The 18726-nt window shown below is 39.2% G+C and overlaps 1 protein-coding gene across 2 annotated transcripts in view; it reads left to right on the top strand.

Moving 5' to 3' along the window:
• fam189a1 (family with sequence similarity 189 member A1) overlaps positions 1-18726 on the top strand; it is a 127542-nt gene that overhangs the window by 65478 nt on the left and 43338 nt on the right. For both annotated transcript variants that reach the window (XM_014336502.2, XM_005931408.3), the window contains exon 2: positions 2181-2237. In XM_014336502.2, coding sequence (XP_014191988.1) covers positions 2181-2237 — 57 coding nt within the window. The remainder of the gene's footprint in view (positions 1-2180; positions 2238-18726) is intronic.

Here is an 18726-nt window from a genome sequence, read left to right as displayed (position 1 = left end):
CACACACACACACACACACACACACACACACACACACTGATGGATGCAAATGCACTTTGACATGAAGAGAGTAGGAGCCAAGAATCTAATCATCATCCATCAGAAGCAGAGGCTCTGCTTAACTTATAAGAGACCCCACTGTAGCTGTGCTGATTCGAACAGTGTAGCTTCTGTAACATATAGATTAATAAGGTCATTGTTAAAGGTTTTGTGCTTCTGTGTTGGAGTCATTGCTCCAAAAACAGCAATGCATCACTCATTACTAGTAAATCTTTTAAATATAAAGCATTATGTTACATTTCTAGTCTATAGAAACGAGTTTGTTACATTAATTGTCACATTACGTTTATATCACAGCATGGCCTGAGACGCATTTTTGCATGATAACCAGTTAACAGCAAATTTTAAACTGGTTTGAACTGTTGCCACCATTGCTTCAGTGTTGTTTCGGCCTTTTTCAGTGAAATATCAGCGCAGGAGCTCAGATAGTCTCAGATTATACAGAGCGAGATGCTGCAACAGTTTGAAAGGCTGAGACTTTCCAGAGAAATCCTTAGAAAAAATAAAATAAAACTTCAAGGATTTCTTTGTTTCCTGTTCTCATTACTTCTACTCCTGTACCAGCGCTGGTGCAGAGGTTTGTTTTCTGAGCACCAGTGTAAAAGGTGATGGGGGTGTGGTGACATCACAGTTGCCGTGCAACAGAACAAATGCAGTGACCATGAACCAGACATTATATGGGAGTCACACTGACAGAAATGCATTTCTTAATAACACATACAACTTCTGTAGTTTTTTTTCCACAAAACCAAAGTTAGAAACTGAAGAGTAAAGAGAAGTGTTTCAGCTGCAAATGTTCACTGTAGAAACTGATACAGGTAGAACAGTGCTACCAGCCTGATGTCTCATCACTGATTGTTCTGAAGCATCAAGCTTCACCCGTATGTGGTTGGGGTTGGCGTTCACTTAGCTTGAACATTATTCTGGGTTCACCACCACTAGTTTTGTGTCCCATGCTGTCCCAGATCAGATAGTGTGCAAGCAACAGTGAATAGAGTTTTCTGTCCTAGATGCAGTGTGCACTTTACCATCACATTCTTGTCTTTTTGTGCAAAAATAAATAACAATCTGTGTCTCAGGGTCTCAGTCATCCAGGTCATTGTAGTCTTGAGAGCTTGGAAAAAAAGGTGACTGAAGTTTTGTAGCTTTTTAAAGACATTTCACCTCTTCATAGACTTCTTTAGTTTTAAAACAACAATGTTCGGTGCAGTGCAGCGAGGAGTGCTCTGACCTCTACGTAGGAGAAACCAAACAGCCAATCCACAAATGCATGGCTCAACATAGAAGAACCGGCTCAACGGGACAAGACTCAGCTGGTCAGGATGCCAGGTTCACTAAGCTTTGTTGGAAGTGCTGCCAGTCTGATGTCGTAAAATAATCTAAAAGCTGCGGCTAATGTTACAGCTCACATTATCAATAGTGGGGATAATGACATTCAGGACCACCTCCAATAAACAGCTTTCCTTATCAACAGGGAATTGTCTCCAGGCCTGTCTAGACTTTAGACTGCACAGGTGTACCACAAAAACTGGACATAGACTATATCTGCAGATCAGAGGTGCAAAACATCCTGAACTCACTTAAAAATTTCACTTAATAAAGCTTGATGTTGCTTTTATTTGTGGGTTTTTGCATGATGACTTTTTGAATTTTGCCTCTTGTTCTTGTTGTTGTTCACTGGCCAAAAATAGGCTCAAACAAAACATCCGTCAAAGTTCTATTGAAGTTATAGTGAAAGCAAACAACCTTTTCAGCTTATTTCAACCACTGACAGCAGCTCAATCAAATGAACAGTATGAGCACAGTTTCCTGTGTCGAGTCACGCTTGAAGCCAGAAACAAATTAGAATAGCTTTTGAAATTCAGATTTTTCAAAGTGTGGCATCACATTTATGCACAGGAAAGCTCATTATGTTTCAAAACACTAAAACACACAGAGAGTTAATCTCTGTGATTGTGCCCGAGCTTTTTTGGAAGCTGTTGTAAAATAATCTAAACAGTGTGACCACATTACATCGGTGTTACTGTCCCATCATCTCCATCAGTGGTTTTTATATGCGCTTTGATTTCATATACGTCTGAGTATCCACTCTTATAGCATCTGTAATTTTTCTCCTCTAGGTTCTGCTCTCTGGTCTCATTGGAGTGGTGTCATGGAAGAGGCCGCTCTCTCTTGTGGTGAGTGTCCTCTGAACGCCCACACTGAGCTGCTAACCTGACAACTCTGAGCAAAGAAACAGTACCTTAGGGGGAGTCTTTTATTGTCATAATGGTTACAGAATGTCCTCTCCTGTCAGGATCAACACATGTAGAAAAGTAAACATATCACAACCTTGTTAGAGAATTAAGCTTTTCTGTAAGTGAATCAGACCCATTTTGAATTCATGAAAAGTAGCGCTGAGTTTCAAAAAGTTGTATCATGGTATTTGTTATAATTCTTAAGTCTCCTTTCAGTCAGTTTACAATGGTTGAGTATACTTTGAAAAGTATGATATGCATAAAATAATATATAAACAGTTGAATACAATCATAAAAATGAAATAAAATATAAATGAAAAGCTTTTTAGTTTCATATAACAATACTTTTTGGCGCTTACATACAGGAAATACAGGAATCCAAGTATTCAGGAAATACTAGTAATGAGAGAGATGGAAACAGACGGGAACCAAAACACAGCTGAAAACAACCAAGGAATCAGTGATGGCAGGGACATGGCAAGAAAAGGTAGACACATGAAGGAAAATGGAGCCTTTCAAGGTAAAATCAGGAAGTAACCAAAGAAAGCAGGCAGACAAAAAGATAGACTGAACAGGAGACATGGAGAGAGAGAGATGAGAAAACTGTGGATGACACACACAAACAAAGACAAACAGAAAATTTAAATTCAACCAAACCCCCACACAGAACCCCAAACCAAAGATAACCCAAAACACAAGACTTTCATAATAAGCTACTAAACTTATAATAAGCTAATAAGGCAAAAGTACCCCAAAACACAAACAATGTGGCTCAAACACAAATGAGTCCTCAAAACTAAAAAGAATCATAAACCAAAAAACCATGAAATAATCACTTTGGTGCTGTAAAGAGCAGCTTTGAAACAAAATGATTCCTCCAAATGTTGTAGTGAAAATTGTTCTGTGGTCAGAAAAAATACCTGCTAGCTTTGTAACACACTGTCTTTCCCTCTCCTGGCTCCCTGTGGTTGTGTGTAGAGGATCTCTGGTCCAGGACAGAAGCAGTGCAACCAGAAATGACTACAAAACAAATCTCATCTTATAAAACCAAACCTTCCAAACAGCAGGCACGGCTCCTCTGCTGTTATTTTGGAGCGCAGCTTTTTTTATCCTCCTTGCTTTTCCCAGCTACTAACACATTCGTGTTAGTGTTGTAAATTGTCCCCGTTTCACTATTTATCTATTTTACTGTGACGACTGCATATAACTGAATGTTAGCATCCCAAGTGTTTTGCTATTGCAACATTAGAAAAATTGACATTATGTATTGAAGATCCTTGTTTTTCTATAAAGAAAAAGATTAGTTGATATTTGATTCATGACTAATGAAATTATAAATCATAATTATCTTTAGAACATAGAACATGTCCATAGGAATACAAAAATAATCAGGTTTGTATTCCAGCGGCACAAATGCAAGTGTGTCTCGTTAAAACTGTGACTGATCACATTTGCACAGATGGAAAGTGTGTTCCTGATTTTTTCAAAAAGCAAAACATTTGTAAGTTCAATGTCTGGAGCACCAACCTCTGTGGCTCAGATAATAATCTGAAAATGGGGAAAAAAGGTGTTTTTATTTTTCCTTTTTTCTAAAAGGCAGCTCCATGCTGGAAAACTCCAAAGAAATAAGAATTCATACAAGTTTGTGTTACCCTTTACAGAAAAGCACTCTGGCCTAAACCAGAATAGAAGGATAGGCAGGAGGCCGTGGTGCACAGCTGAGAAAAAGGACAAAGTACACACAGAGTTTGTGACGTGTGTTTTTTGAGAAACACACACATCACAGGTCCTAAATGGCCAGCCTTCAAGGCAGAGTTGCAACGGGATAAAAAAAAAAGCCACTGAAAGGAAAAGATTGAGATGGTTAAAAGTACACAGATACTGAAGGACTGATGGGTATAGGTTTGATGTTTGGGTCACTAATAACAACTTTTGTGTGAAGTACAGCCAATTAAAGGTGCAGCAGGAGTGCTTGACACCATCTATCAAGCATGATTGAGAAATGTCTTGATTTAGGAGGCTTTGTTAGTGGTAAAGAAAGAAAAAATTTAGGTAGTCGTGCCATACCCTCTGCACGCTGCTGAGGTTGGAGGAAGAACAAAACTGGAAACTATGCAAGAACTATGAGAGGAAGCACTCTGCTGGAATTCTGTCTGTAACACAGTGGCTATTGAGATGTTGTGTGTATGAATTTCTCCAGATTACCCCAACATACTGAAAAACTGAAGGTCTGCAAGGCTGTGTTAGCAGCAAAGGGTGGATTCTTTAATTGTTTTAAATAAAAATCTCATGCATGTTTATATTACAAACAATTTGCAAACCGCTGTTTATCAGCTCATAAAACATCCTCACATATTTAGCGTTATCGCTGAAGGCGCCAAAAAAGATGCTTAACGCTGTCATTTCAACCTGTTAGTACATTGTGACAGAGTCTGTGACTCCACACCTTCTTGCTGGTAGCGCTTTGTGGCTTTGCCAGAGCTGTAGAAACTGGAGCTGTCGGAGAACACAACTTTAGTGCATGTGCGCACGGTTGTGTCGAACAACCCCGTGCGTTGTGTGTTTTCATAGCCGCTGACCTGAAAACATCACAACTAAAGTCAGAAGTCTTAGCTCTTTTCGCTTTTCCTGTCAAAGCCTGTGCAGATAAAAAAAATAAAATAAAGATCAAATAAAATAAAAATTAAATGCTCTACTGTGTGACTCAGCCCAAATGTTTGTCTTTCTGAACTCAGACCATGGCATCAGAGGACCGGTGCATGAATTTATCTCAGTGCCACGAGTGGAGTTTGACACTTAAGAAGAAGATAAATGTGAAACTCATTCTATTGTTTTTGAAAAGGGATGAAATTGTAAATTTCTACAATGAAATTAAGTGCCACCTTGTTTTGTTGTTGGTCACATCCCTAACAAAGACAAGAGGGAAATAATTAGATGTCAAATCCTTTCAAATGCTTAAATCAAATCCAAATAATAGTCTTTTCTGACTCATCATTCAGACAATGTATTATTCATCATCGCCAACAATCGCTCCAAACTCTTTTCAGAAGGTGTCTCTTCTGTTTCCACAGACACCCAAAACGCTCCTCTTAGCTAAGTTAAGAGAAATGTTCTAAATGGAGGCGCATTTTAAAACTGTAAGTGGTTATTCTTAGGATTGTGAGTGGTATTTTTAAATGTAGCTAAATCACTTTGCATTTTTAAAGATGCACACAGATCCTGCAGTACTGCCTTACCTCTGAATTTTAAGTTTCCTTTAAAGACTTTAGAAATTATTAGATGACTGTCGTGTTCTTGCTGTAGGCCTCATACCCCGTTATCGTGATAGCTTTACTTGCTTTACTTCTCTCTGGGATAACTTCCTCAGAGATGAAATGCCGGTTTGGTAGCGAGGCTACAAATACACACAGCCGCTCTATCACGGGAGCACACTGCTGCGACGTGCTATGGTTATGAGCCGAGTTACGCCATGTCGCAAGTTTTGTGAGGCGCTTTTTTGATATTTAATGGATCGGATTACATTTTTTATTTCTCTCCGATATCCGATCCAGTAATTTACGTCAGTATCGGACCGATACCGATAGTGATATCGGATCGGTCCATCTCTAATTTATTTATGATTGATAACTTTCTGTCCTTTAAAGTCGAGATGAGGTTTCGGGTATGGCTCATGCTAGAAGCTCCTGTCCAATTCTATTTCATACTCCCTCAATGCCATAAATAATCTCATCTCAATTTTGCAGCTTTACCCAGATCACCTGCACCCCTCATCCTCCTCACTGCATACTTGTCTCTCACCCTTTGGTTTTATCACCTTGCTTCCCCGCTGCTTATATCAGCATCCTCTCTTCACATTTCCCTCCCCTCCATCTTCCATCACTGAGGTGTTCATAGAAATCAGTCACACTTTGTGCTCTGTAAAAGAGTTAAATCCTCTTATGTCTGTTTTCTTAAAAAGCATGGCCAATTTACTGGAATAATCTGTGCATGCTAGTGTACAGGGGTGTCAGTTCATGGTCGCTGCTTTCTGTCTTGAGGGAGGTGGTCCAGTAATTTCTTGTTTTTAAGACTGTTACTGTAGCATCCAATGTTCAGTTCTGACAGGCGAGCTTTTCCGTTTCTGGCCTGGACCCAGTGATGACTGGCAGGTGACTAATACACCGGCTGGACAAGCTCAGGCCTGGCAACAATGCACCATCCCATCTGCCAACTGTGGGTGGTCATGCTCTGCATCGTGATTCGTAATGACTGGAGTTTCTCCAGACTGTTTAGGCATATCTGTTAAATACTTGGGTTTCTAAGCTGACTTCTGCCAGATTGGTGTCTGAACACAAGGTCCAGGGGACAATTAAATGACCTGGGAAGTTTTGGATTTTGCTTTGCAAAACAATTCAGAAAACAGAAGATTAATCTGGACCAAAGGAGAAAGTATTTGGAGAAAATATGCAAAATGATTATCTTTCAGAGTTGAACAATTGATTGGGCAAAAGAAGATGCAGTAGAGACTATAGTATATAAAACATACATCAAAATTATTTCGTTTTGATGGTCTCTCCTACCATCAACTGACCCTGCAAGTGCTAACCCCAGCTCCTGTTTGTCTACACAGACACTAGATAAAACTTATTTATGTTTCAGTGTTAGTTGATTCTACTTTAAGCTAATGTAAATGAGTCAAACACTCAGGGCCAAGCATAAACACAAAATCCTTTTAATTCTGTATTTGTGTCCAGGACTGGGGACCATCTTAACTACATTAACAAATGTTTTCTAGTTCCAATTACAGCGTATGTACTTTCTCATCACAAAGGCAACCACTGCCAATAATGGAAATAGCTTTTAAAAATTAAAGCAAAGTAATGAGAAATGAAGTGGCATTAAAATCACAGCTGTTTGGATTCCAACGGAGAAAATGTAGAAGTATAGTTGGTGGCAGTTTCCTCCAACTTGCTACTAAGTATCCACCACATAGTGAGGTGTAGTTAGAGAACGAAGAGGCTGAAACAAGATTACAAGAAATTTAAGGAGTACAGTGATGTGATGGTATTGCATTACCAAACATGGGCTGGGTATTACTTCATTTAGGGGCTTAAGTGCAAACAGACCAAAGGCTACAAGTGTACAATCACTTTATTACATAGACCTGTTCAACCACTCCCTTAACACAAATATCTAATCAGCAACACAGAAGCACCTCAATGAATTTAAGCATACAGAGATGATCAAGAAGACCTGCTGAAGTGAGTATTTTCCTTCACAATTACCAAAAGTGAACCATGGAAGACTGGAAAAACATTGCCAGGTCAGATGAGTCTTGATCTTTGGTGGGACATTTGGATCACAGGTCATAATTTAGAGTGAAAGTAATGAAAGGATGGAAAGGATCCATCCTGCCTTGTATCAGTGGTTGAGGCTGGTGATGGTGGCTTAATGGTGTGGGTGATAGTTTTACACTTTTGGCCCCTTAATACCAGCTGAGTGTAATTTAAATGCTTTAGCCTACCTGAGAATTGTCCATATCCATCAATTTATGAGCACGGTGGCACCGTGTGCCCATCTTCTGATCGCAACTTCCAGCACTTTGTCACAAAGCTCAGTCATCTGAAAAAGAGTTCACTGTACTCAAATGGCCTCCACAGTCACCAGATCTCAGTCTAATAGAGCACCTTTGATGTATCGTGGAACACGAGATCCATATCATGGATGTGTAGCTGACAAACCTGCAGCAACTGTGCGACGCTATCATCTCAATATAGACCAAAAGCAGTGTTTCCAGCACCTTGCTGACTCTATACTGCAAATAAATAATGCAGTTCTACTATTAGCAAGAATGATTTCTATCTCCTGTGATGTTATTTTTTTGGTAAAATTGTCATGTGTTAGTTGCGGCTGTTAAAAAGCTCTTTGTATTTATCACAGATATAATAAGTACTAAAACAAGCCACGTATGAGACAAAAAACATGAAAGAGACAGAGAAAGAAAAGCTTGTGTGTTCTCTTCAGCTCTGACACGTTGCAGTAAAGTCAGCGCGTGACGCTGAGTGCAATGCTTGGGTGGTTGGAGATGGGATGTTTGTATGTCAGAGTGGAAAAACAGGTGCACTACTGTGGAGAGGTGAGATGTGTTGAATGAAAAATTCTTCCTAGCCTTAGCCTCTCATCTAAATGCCACGCAAAAGATTTATTCAAATAATGCGCACAGCCAAATGAGAAACATACAGCGTCCACGTTTGAGGGAAATCGTCCATCTTATCTAAAACAAGCAATAAACATTTTCTATCGACTTTTCTCGCTCAATCCAGCCTATTGCATTAAAGGCATGGCAGATTTACTCCACATTACTCAGAGCAAGGAGACAGACAAGACTACCTGAAGTCTTCTGCTTTTTGTGACTGTGATGGATTATGTGTTTAGAGAGAGCGGCGGAAAGACAGAGAATGAATTAGAGGGCAGTAAGTCCTTGTTTGCCCCGTCAGAAAACAACAGTGTGATAGTCTGCGCCAAAGAGCGTTTGTCTCAAAATGTCTCAACTTTTATAGCTATTGTCGCTTTGATGATGGTTTGTTTTTAGTGTAAATGCATACAGTACCCACAGCGCATGCATTTTTAATACATAGTTACTTTTTCATCAGTGAGCTTCCTGCGCAATAAGCACTTCATCATATTTAATCACACTGCTGTTTTATGCAGCAATCTGATCTTGGCTAAGCAAGGTTAGTGTCGCTCTGAAGTTAGTGCTACGAGGGATTTACTTTCAGACTCTCTCACAGACACCTAGAGACTGGGCAATGACTCCCTGGCAACCTTCAGTTGCTAGGGAAAAGTGTGTATTCTCTAACTGGTTGGTGAGTGGTTGCTGGAGGTTGCTGACAGCGCTCAGGGAGTGCTGCATTAAAAAGCCTCCTTGTGATTGCTTTGGTCATGAGCATCTGCAGTCGACCGCAGTTTTCTTGAAAATCTGTGGAAGCAGAGAACATTTGACTTCAAATCAAATGTTGTGCCTTACTGCAGCAACCAACATGTTTTAAATGGTAAATAGACCTTTTCTTATATACAGCTTTTCTATTCTGCATGAGCACTAAAAGCAGTTTATACAACATGCCTCATTTACCCATTCTCACATGAATACACTGGAGAGCAGTTTGGGTTTCAGTATCATGCCCAAGGATAGTTAGGCATGCAGACTGTTTGGGTCCACTACCACTCTGTAGGGACCACTATCTAAACCTATGTGACTGCTATATAAACTCTAGTGCAAAAAAATTGTGCATCACAAAGAAGCTACTTTAAGCTGCTCGCTTGACACTAGGGATCACCACATCAGGCAGCTCCACATGTTTGATTTGGAAATTTTACACTAGATTGAATGGCTCACCACACAAATGTGTAAAAAACCGCTACAGTATAGAGCCACTAAACTGGTTGTGTTATAATTAAAATAACAACATAAGAAAATGTAAAGATATTGTTTTAAGAAAAAAAAAGCCAGGGGGTTACTTGTTTTTTTTAATGCACAAAATCTTCGTTCATTCAAATGGAGCAGCATCCAAAATAAAATCCTTACACACACTCAGGAGTTTATTTGGTAGCAAGAAGTACTGTAAAATGAGAGTGTATGCATTTTTGCATATATGAAAAGCCACACGTAGCTCAATGTTGAAGCCACGATAAAGCACACAAATGAAATAAAAGAAAGTAAATCTGTTGCTTTTTTTTTTTTTTTTATCAGTTTGATTGCTAAACATCAGTTTGAATACTAAATCCATTCCCCAAAATGTGGATCTAAAGGTATAGATCTAGTCTGGTATAGCACCTGCTGACAGACTTTAGTTTGTCCTGTTCACTCATAAAAATTAAGAAAATTTTACATTGTAGTGACTCCTCTGGTCTGAGCTGTAGCATGAAAGGGTTTAAATAATAGAGAGGCCCAGCAGTCTTGTGGTGAAACGGTCACTGCACTTGTGAGGTGTCAGGGGGTAACACAGTCTTACATGTGCAGCTACTTTATGTTCATGTTTCCATAAGAATTGAAGGGCAAGTCGCCCTCCAGTGAGAGCACACAGGGTCGGAGTAGGGATGTAGTGTGGTAGTAGTGTGTCTGAGTGCTTCACCGTGTCACTGACTTTGGCTGCGTGTACCGCAACTATCTGACTCCTGACCTTTTTTGTGGATCCTGTTTTTGCTCTGTTTCCAACAGAAATATATCCCTACTCATGAAACACAGAGCAATGAATGATTGAAGATGCCATTCCCTCTGCCTTTACTTCAACTGTGAACATTTTTTTTGCATGAATTTGTTTTTAGCTGAATTTTAGCCAAGCTAGCAGTTTAGCTGTCCTTCACTTTGGCCCCAACTGTAATATCTCAGCAACTTTTGTTTGGTTTGCCATAAAATTTGGCACAGACATCCGCTGTGCCCGGAGGATGGAATGCACTGACTCTGATGACTTTTCTCTTTGTGCACTGTCATTGTGACCACGTTAGCATGCTGACGCTTGCATTTCGCTTAAAGCTCTCCTTTGACAGCCACGCAAAGCTTTTTTTCCTTCTTCTTTCATGCAGTATTTTGGAGCTAACAAGCAAATGTTTGCTAAATAAATAACCCTGTAGTTTGATTGCGTTCACCCAGGCGTCACATGCCTCTTTAATAAAGTGGCTAAAAATAAAATTCTCTGCATCTTTCCGATGATTAGTCAAACTTATTTTGATATAAAAGCAGCACAGTAATAATACCGATTTCTTATTCTCAGTATTTCCTAAATCAGCTTACTATAATTTTGCAATATTACATTCTATGTAAATGTATTAGTGGGTTGCATTAGAGCAACGCACCACCTGGAGTTTAGAGCTTAGAGTTTGTGAAACAAACAGGGATAAATTCTTGTGGGTTTTCATTTGAATTGAGTTACTGTCAGATCCGTTCATGGCTACCTTCCATCGTGATGCATAAATCACCCTCGTCAAAGGTTTATCCTGACACCTCTAAGTGCCTGACCTATACTGTATGCCCAGAGAATTTTAAAGCTGCATTACTGCTGAGAAAATCTTTTTTTTTCTCTGCTGGCCTCATTTTTTTCATTGTTTTTAATGGAAGTGAGAAGCCGTTGTACATTCCCGAGAGTGCTTAACGCTAAGCAGGTTTTCAGCTCTCATAACACTGTTGGACTCCTTGAGAATACTTCAATTATCACAAAGAATAGCCTCGACGAGCACTCATGGAACTGAGAACTGCTATTGTGGCTAAACAGAGGTGTCCGCGAGGGCAAACGTTTCATCTGCACAAAGATAGTCACCTCAGTCTGTGGCGTGGTGAGACTCTCCGATGCATCCATTAACCTTTACGTTGACAGTCTGCAACTATAGCTTTATTTCCCAGCCTCATCCAAGGGAAGTGACAATAATCCCTCTGCTGCCTGCTTTTACAGACTTCTGACAACAAAAAACAAGCATTCACATTTGATCTTTAAAGATTAGACTCAGCCATTGTGTCCTTTCCCCACATTTGTTGCACCATTTAGCAATGTTTGTGCAACTCCTAACAGGCTAGCGCTGTATTATGAGCACGCACATATTGTACTATACCGGACAGTTCTACTTAAAAAGGAGTTTATGTTCTGCAACTTGAATTCTGCACTGTCTTTAGAAGCTCTACAGCCTTTAGGGAAAGAAAAAAAAGTAAATACCTTATTTTGTATTTCCCCCGCAGACCTTTATTTAAAACAATGTGAGTTGGATTTGTTGAGGACTTCTCTACAGAGACAAAGGAGCTTGCAAAGGAGCTTGTCTCTACAGAGACAAATGACAGCAAATTCTTCCAAAACCACACACCCAAGTTATCTGGCATGCAAAGCAGTCTGGTGATGCTAGGAGAAAGATAAAGTCTGAAAACGGGAGAAGGTTTGAATTACAAACAACTGCTAAACCGTCTTATTTTCTGGAATTAAGTTTAGACCCAAACATCGCTGTAGCTTTTGTCCAAATAAACCCCACGGCAAACAATTATTCTCCCAGTCTAAGGGTTTTGATTCAAGTCGGACACATCTTAATATAGTGTGTGAATATATAAACAAAGAAGAAGCAAGATAACTGGGCGAATAACTGATTAAGTGATCCTTGGAAAGCAACAAAATCATTTATAACAGCTTATTTATAATAGCGCTCACATAGTCGCATGTTTTAAATTCAAAAGGTGAGCGCAGATCAGATTATGCAGTAGCTCGTCCAGCCTGAAGAGTAGGACTTTGGATGAATGTTATTTTTCCTGAAAACGGTGGAAAACGTGCCGGCTTACAGGGATGTTTTGTTGTTTGGGAAACAAACAACCAATCAGCAGCAATATGTATATAAACTGCATATAAACAGGCAGAGCAGACAGTGGATCAGCTGGCATTTGAGCAAAAGCTTCATGAATAAAGATTTTCCTACAGTTTGTCAGGCTAGAGTAAAAATATACCAAATAAAATGACTTTGAATAAAACTGTAAAAGTTAGACATGCGCGTAGCAGTTTCAGGATTTAATGTCCCTGCATGCTAAACTTTAGTATAGCTTTATTTCACAAATGCATGGGTATGCCCGCATATAGAAAGGCTGTATGTGTGATCTACAGCAACATTTCAGTGGCATGTTAATGGCCTTCCTGGGGATGAATTTAGGAGTCCAAGGGAAATTTTCCAGCACTCTGAGCTGTTGTTTTCTTGCAACACATGCACACAGACCTCAAATATGGTCATGAGGGCAGCCGCTTCCCTTATATGAACACATATCAATGCGTTCCACATCTCCAAATATCTAGCTAACGATGCACACAAATCACTAAGAGAACATACACATCATAGCTGTAGACTTTCCATTACGATCACATAACTACAGCCGGGCCAGCAGGACATCGGTGAAAGGTTTTATGAGGTGCTCTCTGTGACAGGCTGTGACCCTGACAGCCCGTAAATATTACTGCCTGTAGCAGATGAAAGGGGGAGGAAGAGAGAGCGAGGGAGAGAAAGAAGCGACACAGTGACTGATTGTAATGGGGAAACAGACATCAGTGGAATGAAGATTTATAATAACCACAACAACATAACAGAATCAAAACTGCATAGTTTGTGAGTGCAGTTTCTTATCATCCATTTAATTAAACGATTAAAATGTTGTGCACAGGCTAAAACGATGGGTTTGTCCGCTCAGTTTTGCCTTCCAGTTGTTGAGCTTTTTTGTTTTTTTCACACAGACCATAATGGACAAATTAATCCTCTCATTAAGAGTGAAATTAGCCCATTAGCAGCCTCTGTTCCTGGCTCTGTTGTAAGCAGGGATTGGTTTGGATGTGGGGGTTTTTTTTCCTTCTGAGCCGTCATAAGCTATAAGTAGTCTAACTTAAAGCTTAGAGATATGAACGAGACTCACAGGTACATGATGCCAGGCAGTAATTTAAAAACCCATCCTGCTGTAAGGCCAGCTTTAATTAAATCTTTACTTTGTCAATTGGCGATGAGAAACAAAAGCACAATAATGAGTTAATGGTTTGTCTTTATTATAAATACTTCATGGCAGATATTTATATCTCTGCTGAGAGGTGATAATGTGACTGCACAGCTTTGCCATTGTGTGAAAATTAGTTTTTCTATTTTTGTCCACATGTAGAAATGTGCAAAATTATCATTAATGTTACTAAGCCTTCTGCTCGACCATCTCAGGTTTGCATAAAAGATTACAATAGAAAATTTGAGCATTTGTTTAATGATTGTTGTGAAATTTTAGCTTCATTTAGCAAAACCTTTTCAAGATATATTTATTTTAACGTTTCATTGCAATTATTGCATGTGTACAAACTTTAGATCATAAAAACTTTAGGAAAACCATCTCAAATGAGCGATTCATGTGTTGAAAATGAAAAGTAGGCACATATATTTTAAAAAATTGTTTTCTGAATTATAACTAGAGTACCATCTGGAAAGTATTTTGTTCTATTTGGATTTGACTATTTATTAATTTTTGGTATTTATGGTGCAATTTGTCATATTTGTTCAATCCAGCATGAAAGCTGAATGACTTTTGCGAATAACAATTTCATATTAAAAAAATATTCTACATGCTGTATTTTGCAGTATTGTAAGATTCAGCTACATATTTAGAAATGGTCTGTAATTGTCTTTTGCTATGTGAGTGTTTTTAGTAGCATGTGCTCAAACCTACAGGAGTGCTGGACTTTTTTGTCATATTTTAACACAACATTGCTCAGACATTTTTTAATATATCTGTCCTAAATTACAGATCCTGTTTTTTGGTTGTTTTTTTTAAGGTAAATGGTAAATGGCCTGTATTTATATAGCGCTTTACTAGTCCCTATGGACCCCAAAGCGCTTTACACATCCAGTCATCCACCCATTCACACACACATTCACACACTGGTGATGGCAGCTACATTGTAGCCACAGCCACCCTGGGGCGCACTGACAGAGGTGAGGCTGCCGGACACTGGCGCCACCGGGCCCTCTGACCACCACCAGTAGGCAACAGGTGAGGTGTCTTGCCCAAGGACACAACGACCGAGACTGTCCAAGCCGGGGCTCGAACCGGCAACCTTCCAATTACAAGGCAAACTCCCAACTCTTGAGCCACGATCGCCCCCCAAGGTAAGAAAGACCAGTGAAATTTCCCGGCTTTTATCATCGCTACGGATTTCAATATCTTTGTTTTCCAACCAAAAAAAATGGTTGGAAAGTTCACAGCAATTATTACAAACGCTCAAATTTTCTACCATGACATTTTTTGCAAATCGGAAACAGTTGAGCAGGAAATAAATCGCTAATTTGAGATGGAATGACCCACAACTTCAGAAATGTTGTTGGATATTAGCAAATACCAGCTCACCTACACAGGATTAGGCATCGCATCCATGAAAATAAATAAATAAATCCAGATATCAACACCATCTGGTGTTTCTATAACCATCTGAACACACACACACACACACACACACACACACACACACACACACACACACACACACTTAACTGATAGTTTCTTTGCCAAGCAGGCAAACAAACACATTATTGTTTTCATACAAAGCTTATAATCTAGAGTTTATTAATGTGATTTTGTGTTTAATCATCATCTGCACACAAGTTTTATATGTCATGCTGATAAGCCGGGTTTTGCAAAGAGAGAGAGAGTTTATTGAAAACAGCAGTAAAGCTCGTCTTTGGTGAATTTATTGCCACTCCAGATTTTATTTGTCCATATAAACTTTAGTTTTTAGCCTTTGGGGAATTTCATAAATTCAGCCAAGTCATTACAATTCACACTGCAGTGATCTCAAATTCACTTGCTCGGCTACCCATCAGCAAACCTGCCAGGTTTACAGCAGCTGTTGAGATACATCTAAAAATTTAAGATAAGGGCTCATCTGTCTTACATCCGAATGCTCACTATAGCAGGTTTTGGCATTGGTAACATATCAGTGAGCCCAAAAGAAAAACATCATATCAGACATGCTGTCGCTTTTCATTGACTTCATTCAATTTAATTTCAACCTTTTCCATCCATCCATCCAAACCTTACTGCGTATCCAGTCCAGGTTGTGGGAACAGCACTCTAAACAGAGAAGCTGAACCTCCCTCAGTTTAGTTAGTTAGTGTTGCTGGATGTCAGTTCAGTGTAAGCTAAAATCACGTCAGGCGTAAGGGCAGGTGAGGTCCTGCAGTATGTTTTATGTGTTGCATGTGTTAACAAATGTCTTTCAGTCACAGATTGTTTTGCTGCTACTTTTCCATCTGCCTTGCCTTAGTCTCGGTTCCAAACCCTAAAGAGGTTGACGTCTTTTCAAGAGAGGACTTTTGTTGTGATGTGGGTGAGAACTTTGGCCATCTGCAGAAAACAAGAATAATAAGAGACGATTTATTATCTGCATAAAACTCTGGTTAATTTGTAGAGTTTGATGTTGCATTACTGGTACAGCTGTAGTTTAAAAGCGGCTTTAAATAAATATAAAGTCTATTGAAGCGTGTTGCAACATGCTTCTGTGATACACACGATAAGAAACGCATTTTTCTTCGGTAGCATCCCCGCCATATATGCCAATAAATAGATAAAAAGCTTCACACAAATCAAAAAGAATAGTTTGACGATAGCTGCTTGTTTTTATAGAAGGTAAAAACTATAAAGAAATGTACCATTACTTTTGGGAAAAAGAGCAAATAAAGAAAAGTAAAATGTTCTGGAAATTCCTCCCACAACGAAGCTCTTATCTAATCTTATATTCTCAACCTTGACCGGGCACAGCAGGCACATCAAGCTTAGAAAACTGTTACAGTCAGTGAAAACAGGCAGTGTTGCAATAAAAATGCTTCAATTCTGTCTAAATCCACGAACCACCATTTGAAAAACGCCCACTACCATTCCCACAGGGTAATATCTAAACACACGCCCTGATATCAAATAACACGTCAAGTCATTTTGCATCACGCTAACCTTTACACGTGTCATTTCGCATAGCAGAACTTAAACTGTGCAGACGTGAGGTGTAAAATGTTCCTGAAATGGCATGCTGTTTACATGTAATCCTGTGATATAACATAGAAACGCGCACTGTGTCTGCTAACACACCTCTGTTTTCACAAACACTCAGGTATGAACACAACAGGGTTCACAGATGTGCACACGCATTTAATGGACTGAACATAAAAAGGAAGAAAGCCTCTTTTCTGTGTCTTGTAATCCTGTTCAGTACCAAAATAAAACCGAAATGGCTCGCCGAGATCACACAATAATAATAAAATCATAGCTGATGAGAACTTCGCTCTTGCCATTCAACGCACGACCACACATACAAAATGACGGTTGTGCTCTTCTTTCAGCTATTGTTAAGTGGCACAAATAGGCTCCTCTCTCTTCTCCCTCCACTGGTGCCAATCTCTTTTTATCGCAAACGGTTAGAACTGTGTGTGACATTGCAGCGATTGTGTTTTGGGCAAATAGAGGCATTAGACGCAGGGTCCACCAGTTCAAATTCCACAGTTGACTGAACAACTAGTGCTCTGTGGTCACTTGTCATAGACTTGAGACGTAATTGTGGTTTGCACACAATAATGTCAGCCATATTTCACAGCTGAGTGAGTTGATATTACGGCATGGCGACAGCCGCTACTTCACAGCTCTGGCGTTTCTGGATTATACTGTAAGCATAAAGTTGCTGTATAGCCTTCTGAAATTACATTCCCATTCAGCCTTAACTGCAATTAGGTTCAAAGGGAAACATATACCATATGGACAAAAGCAGTGGACCACATAAACATGCTTCTCAGCCATGGAAACTCAGCACATGAAGCTCCTGGCGCACAGTTTTTCTGCTGATGTGAATCAACAGACTATCCCATATTATTACATCCAAATTTAAACCACATCTTTTTTTTCTTTTTCCATTTAAACCACATCTTAAAATATTGGCTGTTTTGTTTCCCTGTAGCTGATAGTTTAACACCAATATACTAAACTTTGTACATTTCCCTAACATTAGCAGGACCATTAGATTTCCCAGTCTGCGGTGAGTTAGCTGTTTCCTTTATGTGCAAAAATAATTATGTTTCATTTGATGCAAGCACCATAATATACTATGGTTATAGAAGGCAAAGCACCTGCAACAGCCTGAATTGTCTTACGCTGTAGTGAGCTTTCTTCTTTGAGTGCAAGACCCTTTTTCTAATTCATGCAAAATGCACTCAAGCAATCACACTGCTGCATGTAAGGGAGGCAAGAACAAAGGGAATAAAGACTAATAGTAATTCTGTTTCTCTAAGGTACTTTAAGACCGTTGCAGTGTGTTTCCTTTAAATATATATGTAAATAATATTAACTTAATAGTAGAGATACTCCTAAATTATACCCATGCACTAACATAAAAGGAAAATTTCAAACATCAACATAGAGATGCACAACAGTGCTGCTTTTGTTTCATCCTCAATTAAGATTTTGTATATGATTGATGTCCATCAGTCATATACTGTAATATCGCTGATAACTGATAAGAACGAACTAGAACGACTGACTTTACAGCAGAAGCTCTTACTTTGGCTAGCATCATCCATCTTTGTGCCTTGTACTGCACTAAATGCTCTTTATCAAGACAAACACATTAAAAAGTACTGCCAGGATTTTCCACTGATTTTTGTTTTTATTAGAGAAGCAATAAAATGGAAACGCAGCTTCTATTTCTTTCCACTTCATTTCTTTGAGGCTGCTACCAGCTTGGAGGGTAACTTCATTCAATTCATGGACATTTTCTTCTTCCGTTTTCTTTAAATGCATCTTTCATTTTTTATTTTTTGGCAATGCTTTTGTGACTGCTATTCAACTGTTTTTACTGCGTTGCATCACCATAGCTCTATTAATTCAAACTGTCTTCGAGAAGGAAGGAAAGAAAGTGTGCAACGATTT

Source organism: Haplochromis burtoni, unplaced genomic scaffold (genome assembly GCF_018398535.1).
Source record: "Haplochromis burtoni strain Fernald_Lab_line unplaced genomic scaffold, NCSU_Asbu1 Contig_59, whole genome shotgun sequence".
NCBI classification, from domain to species: Eukaryota; Metazoa; Chordata; class Actinopteri; order Cichliformes; family Cichlidae; genus Haplochromis; species Haplochromis burtoni.
Note: the sequence above shows the minus strand (reverse complement) of the source record. Positions and strands in the feature narration are given on the sequence as shown.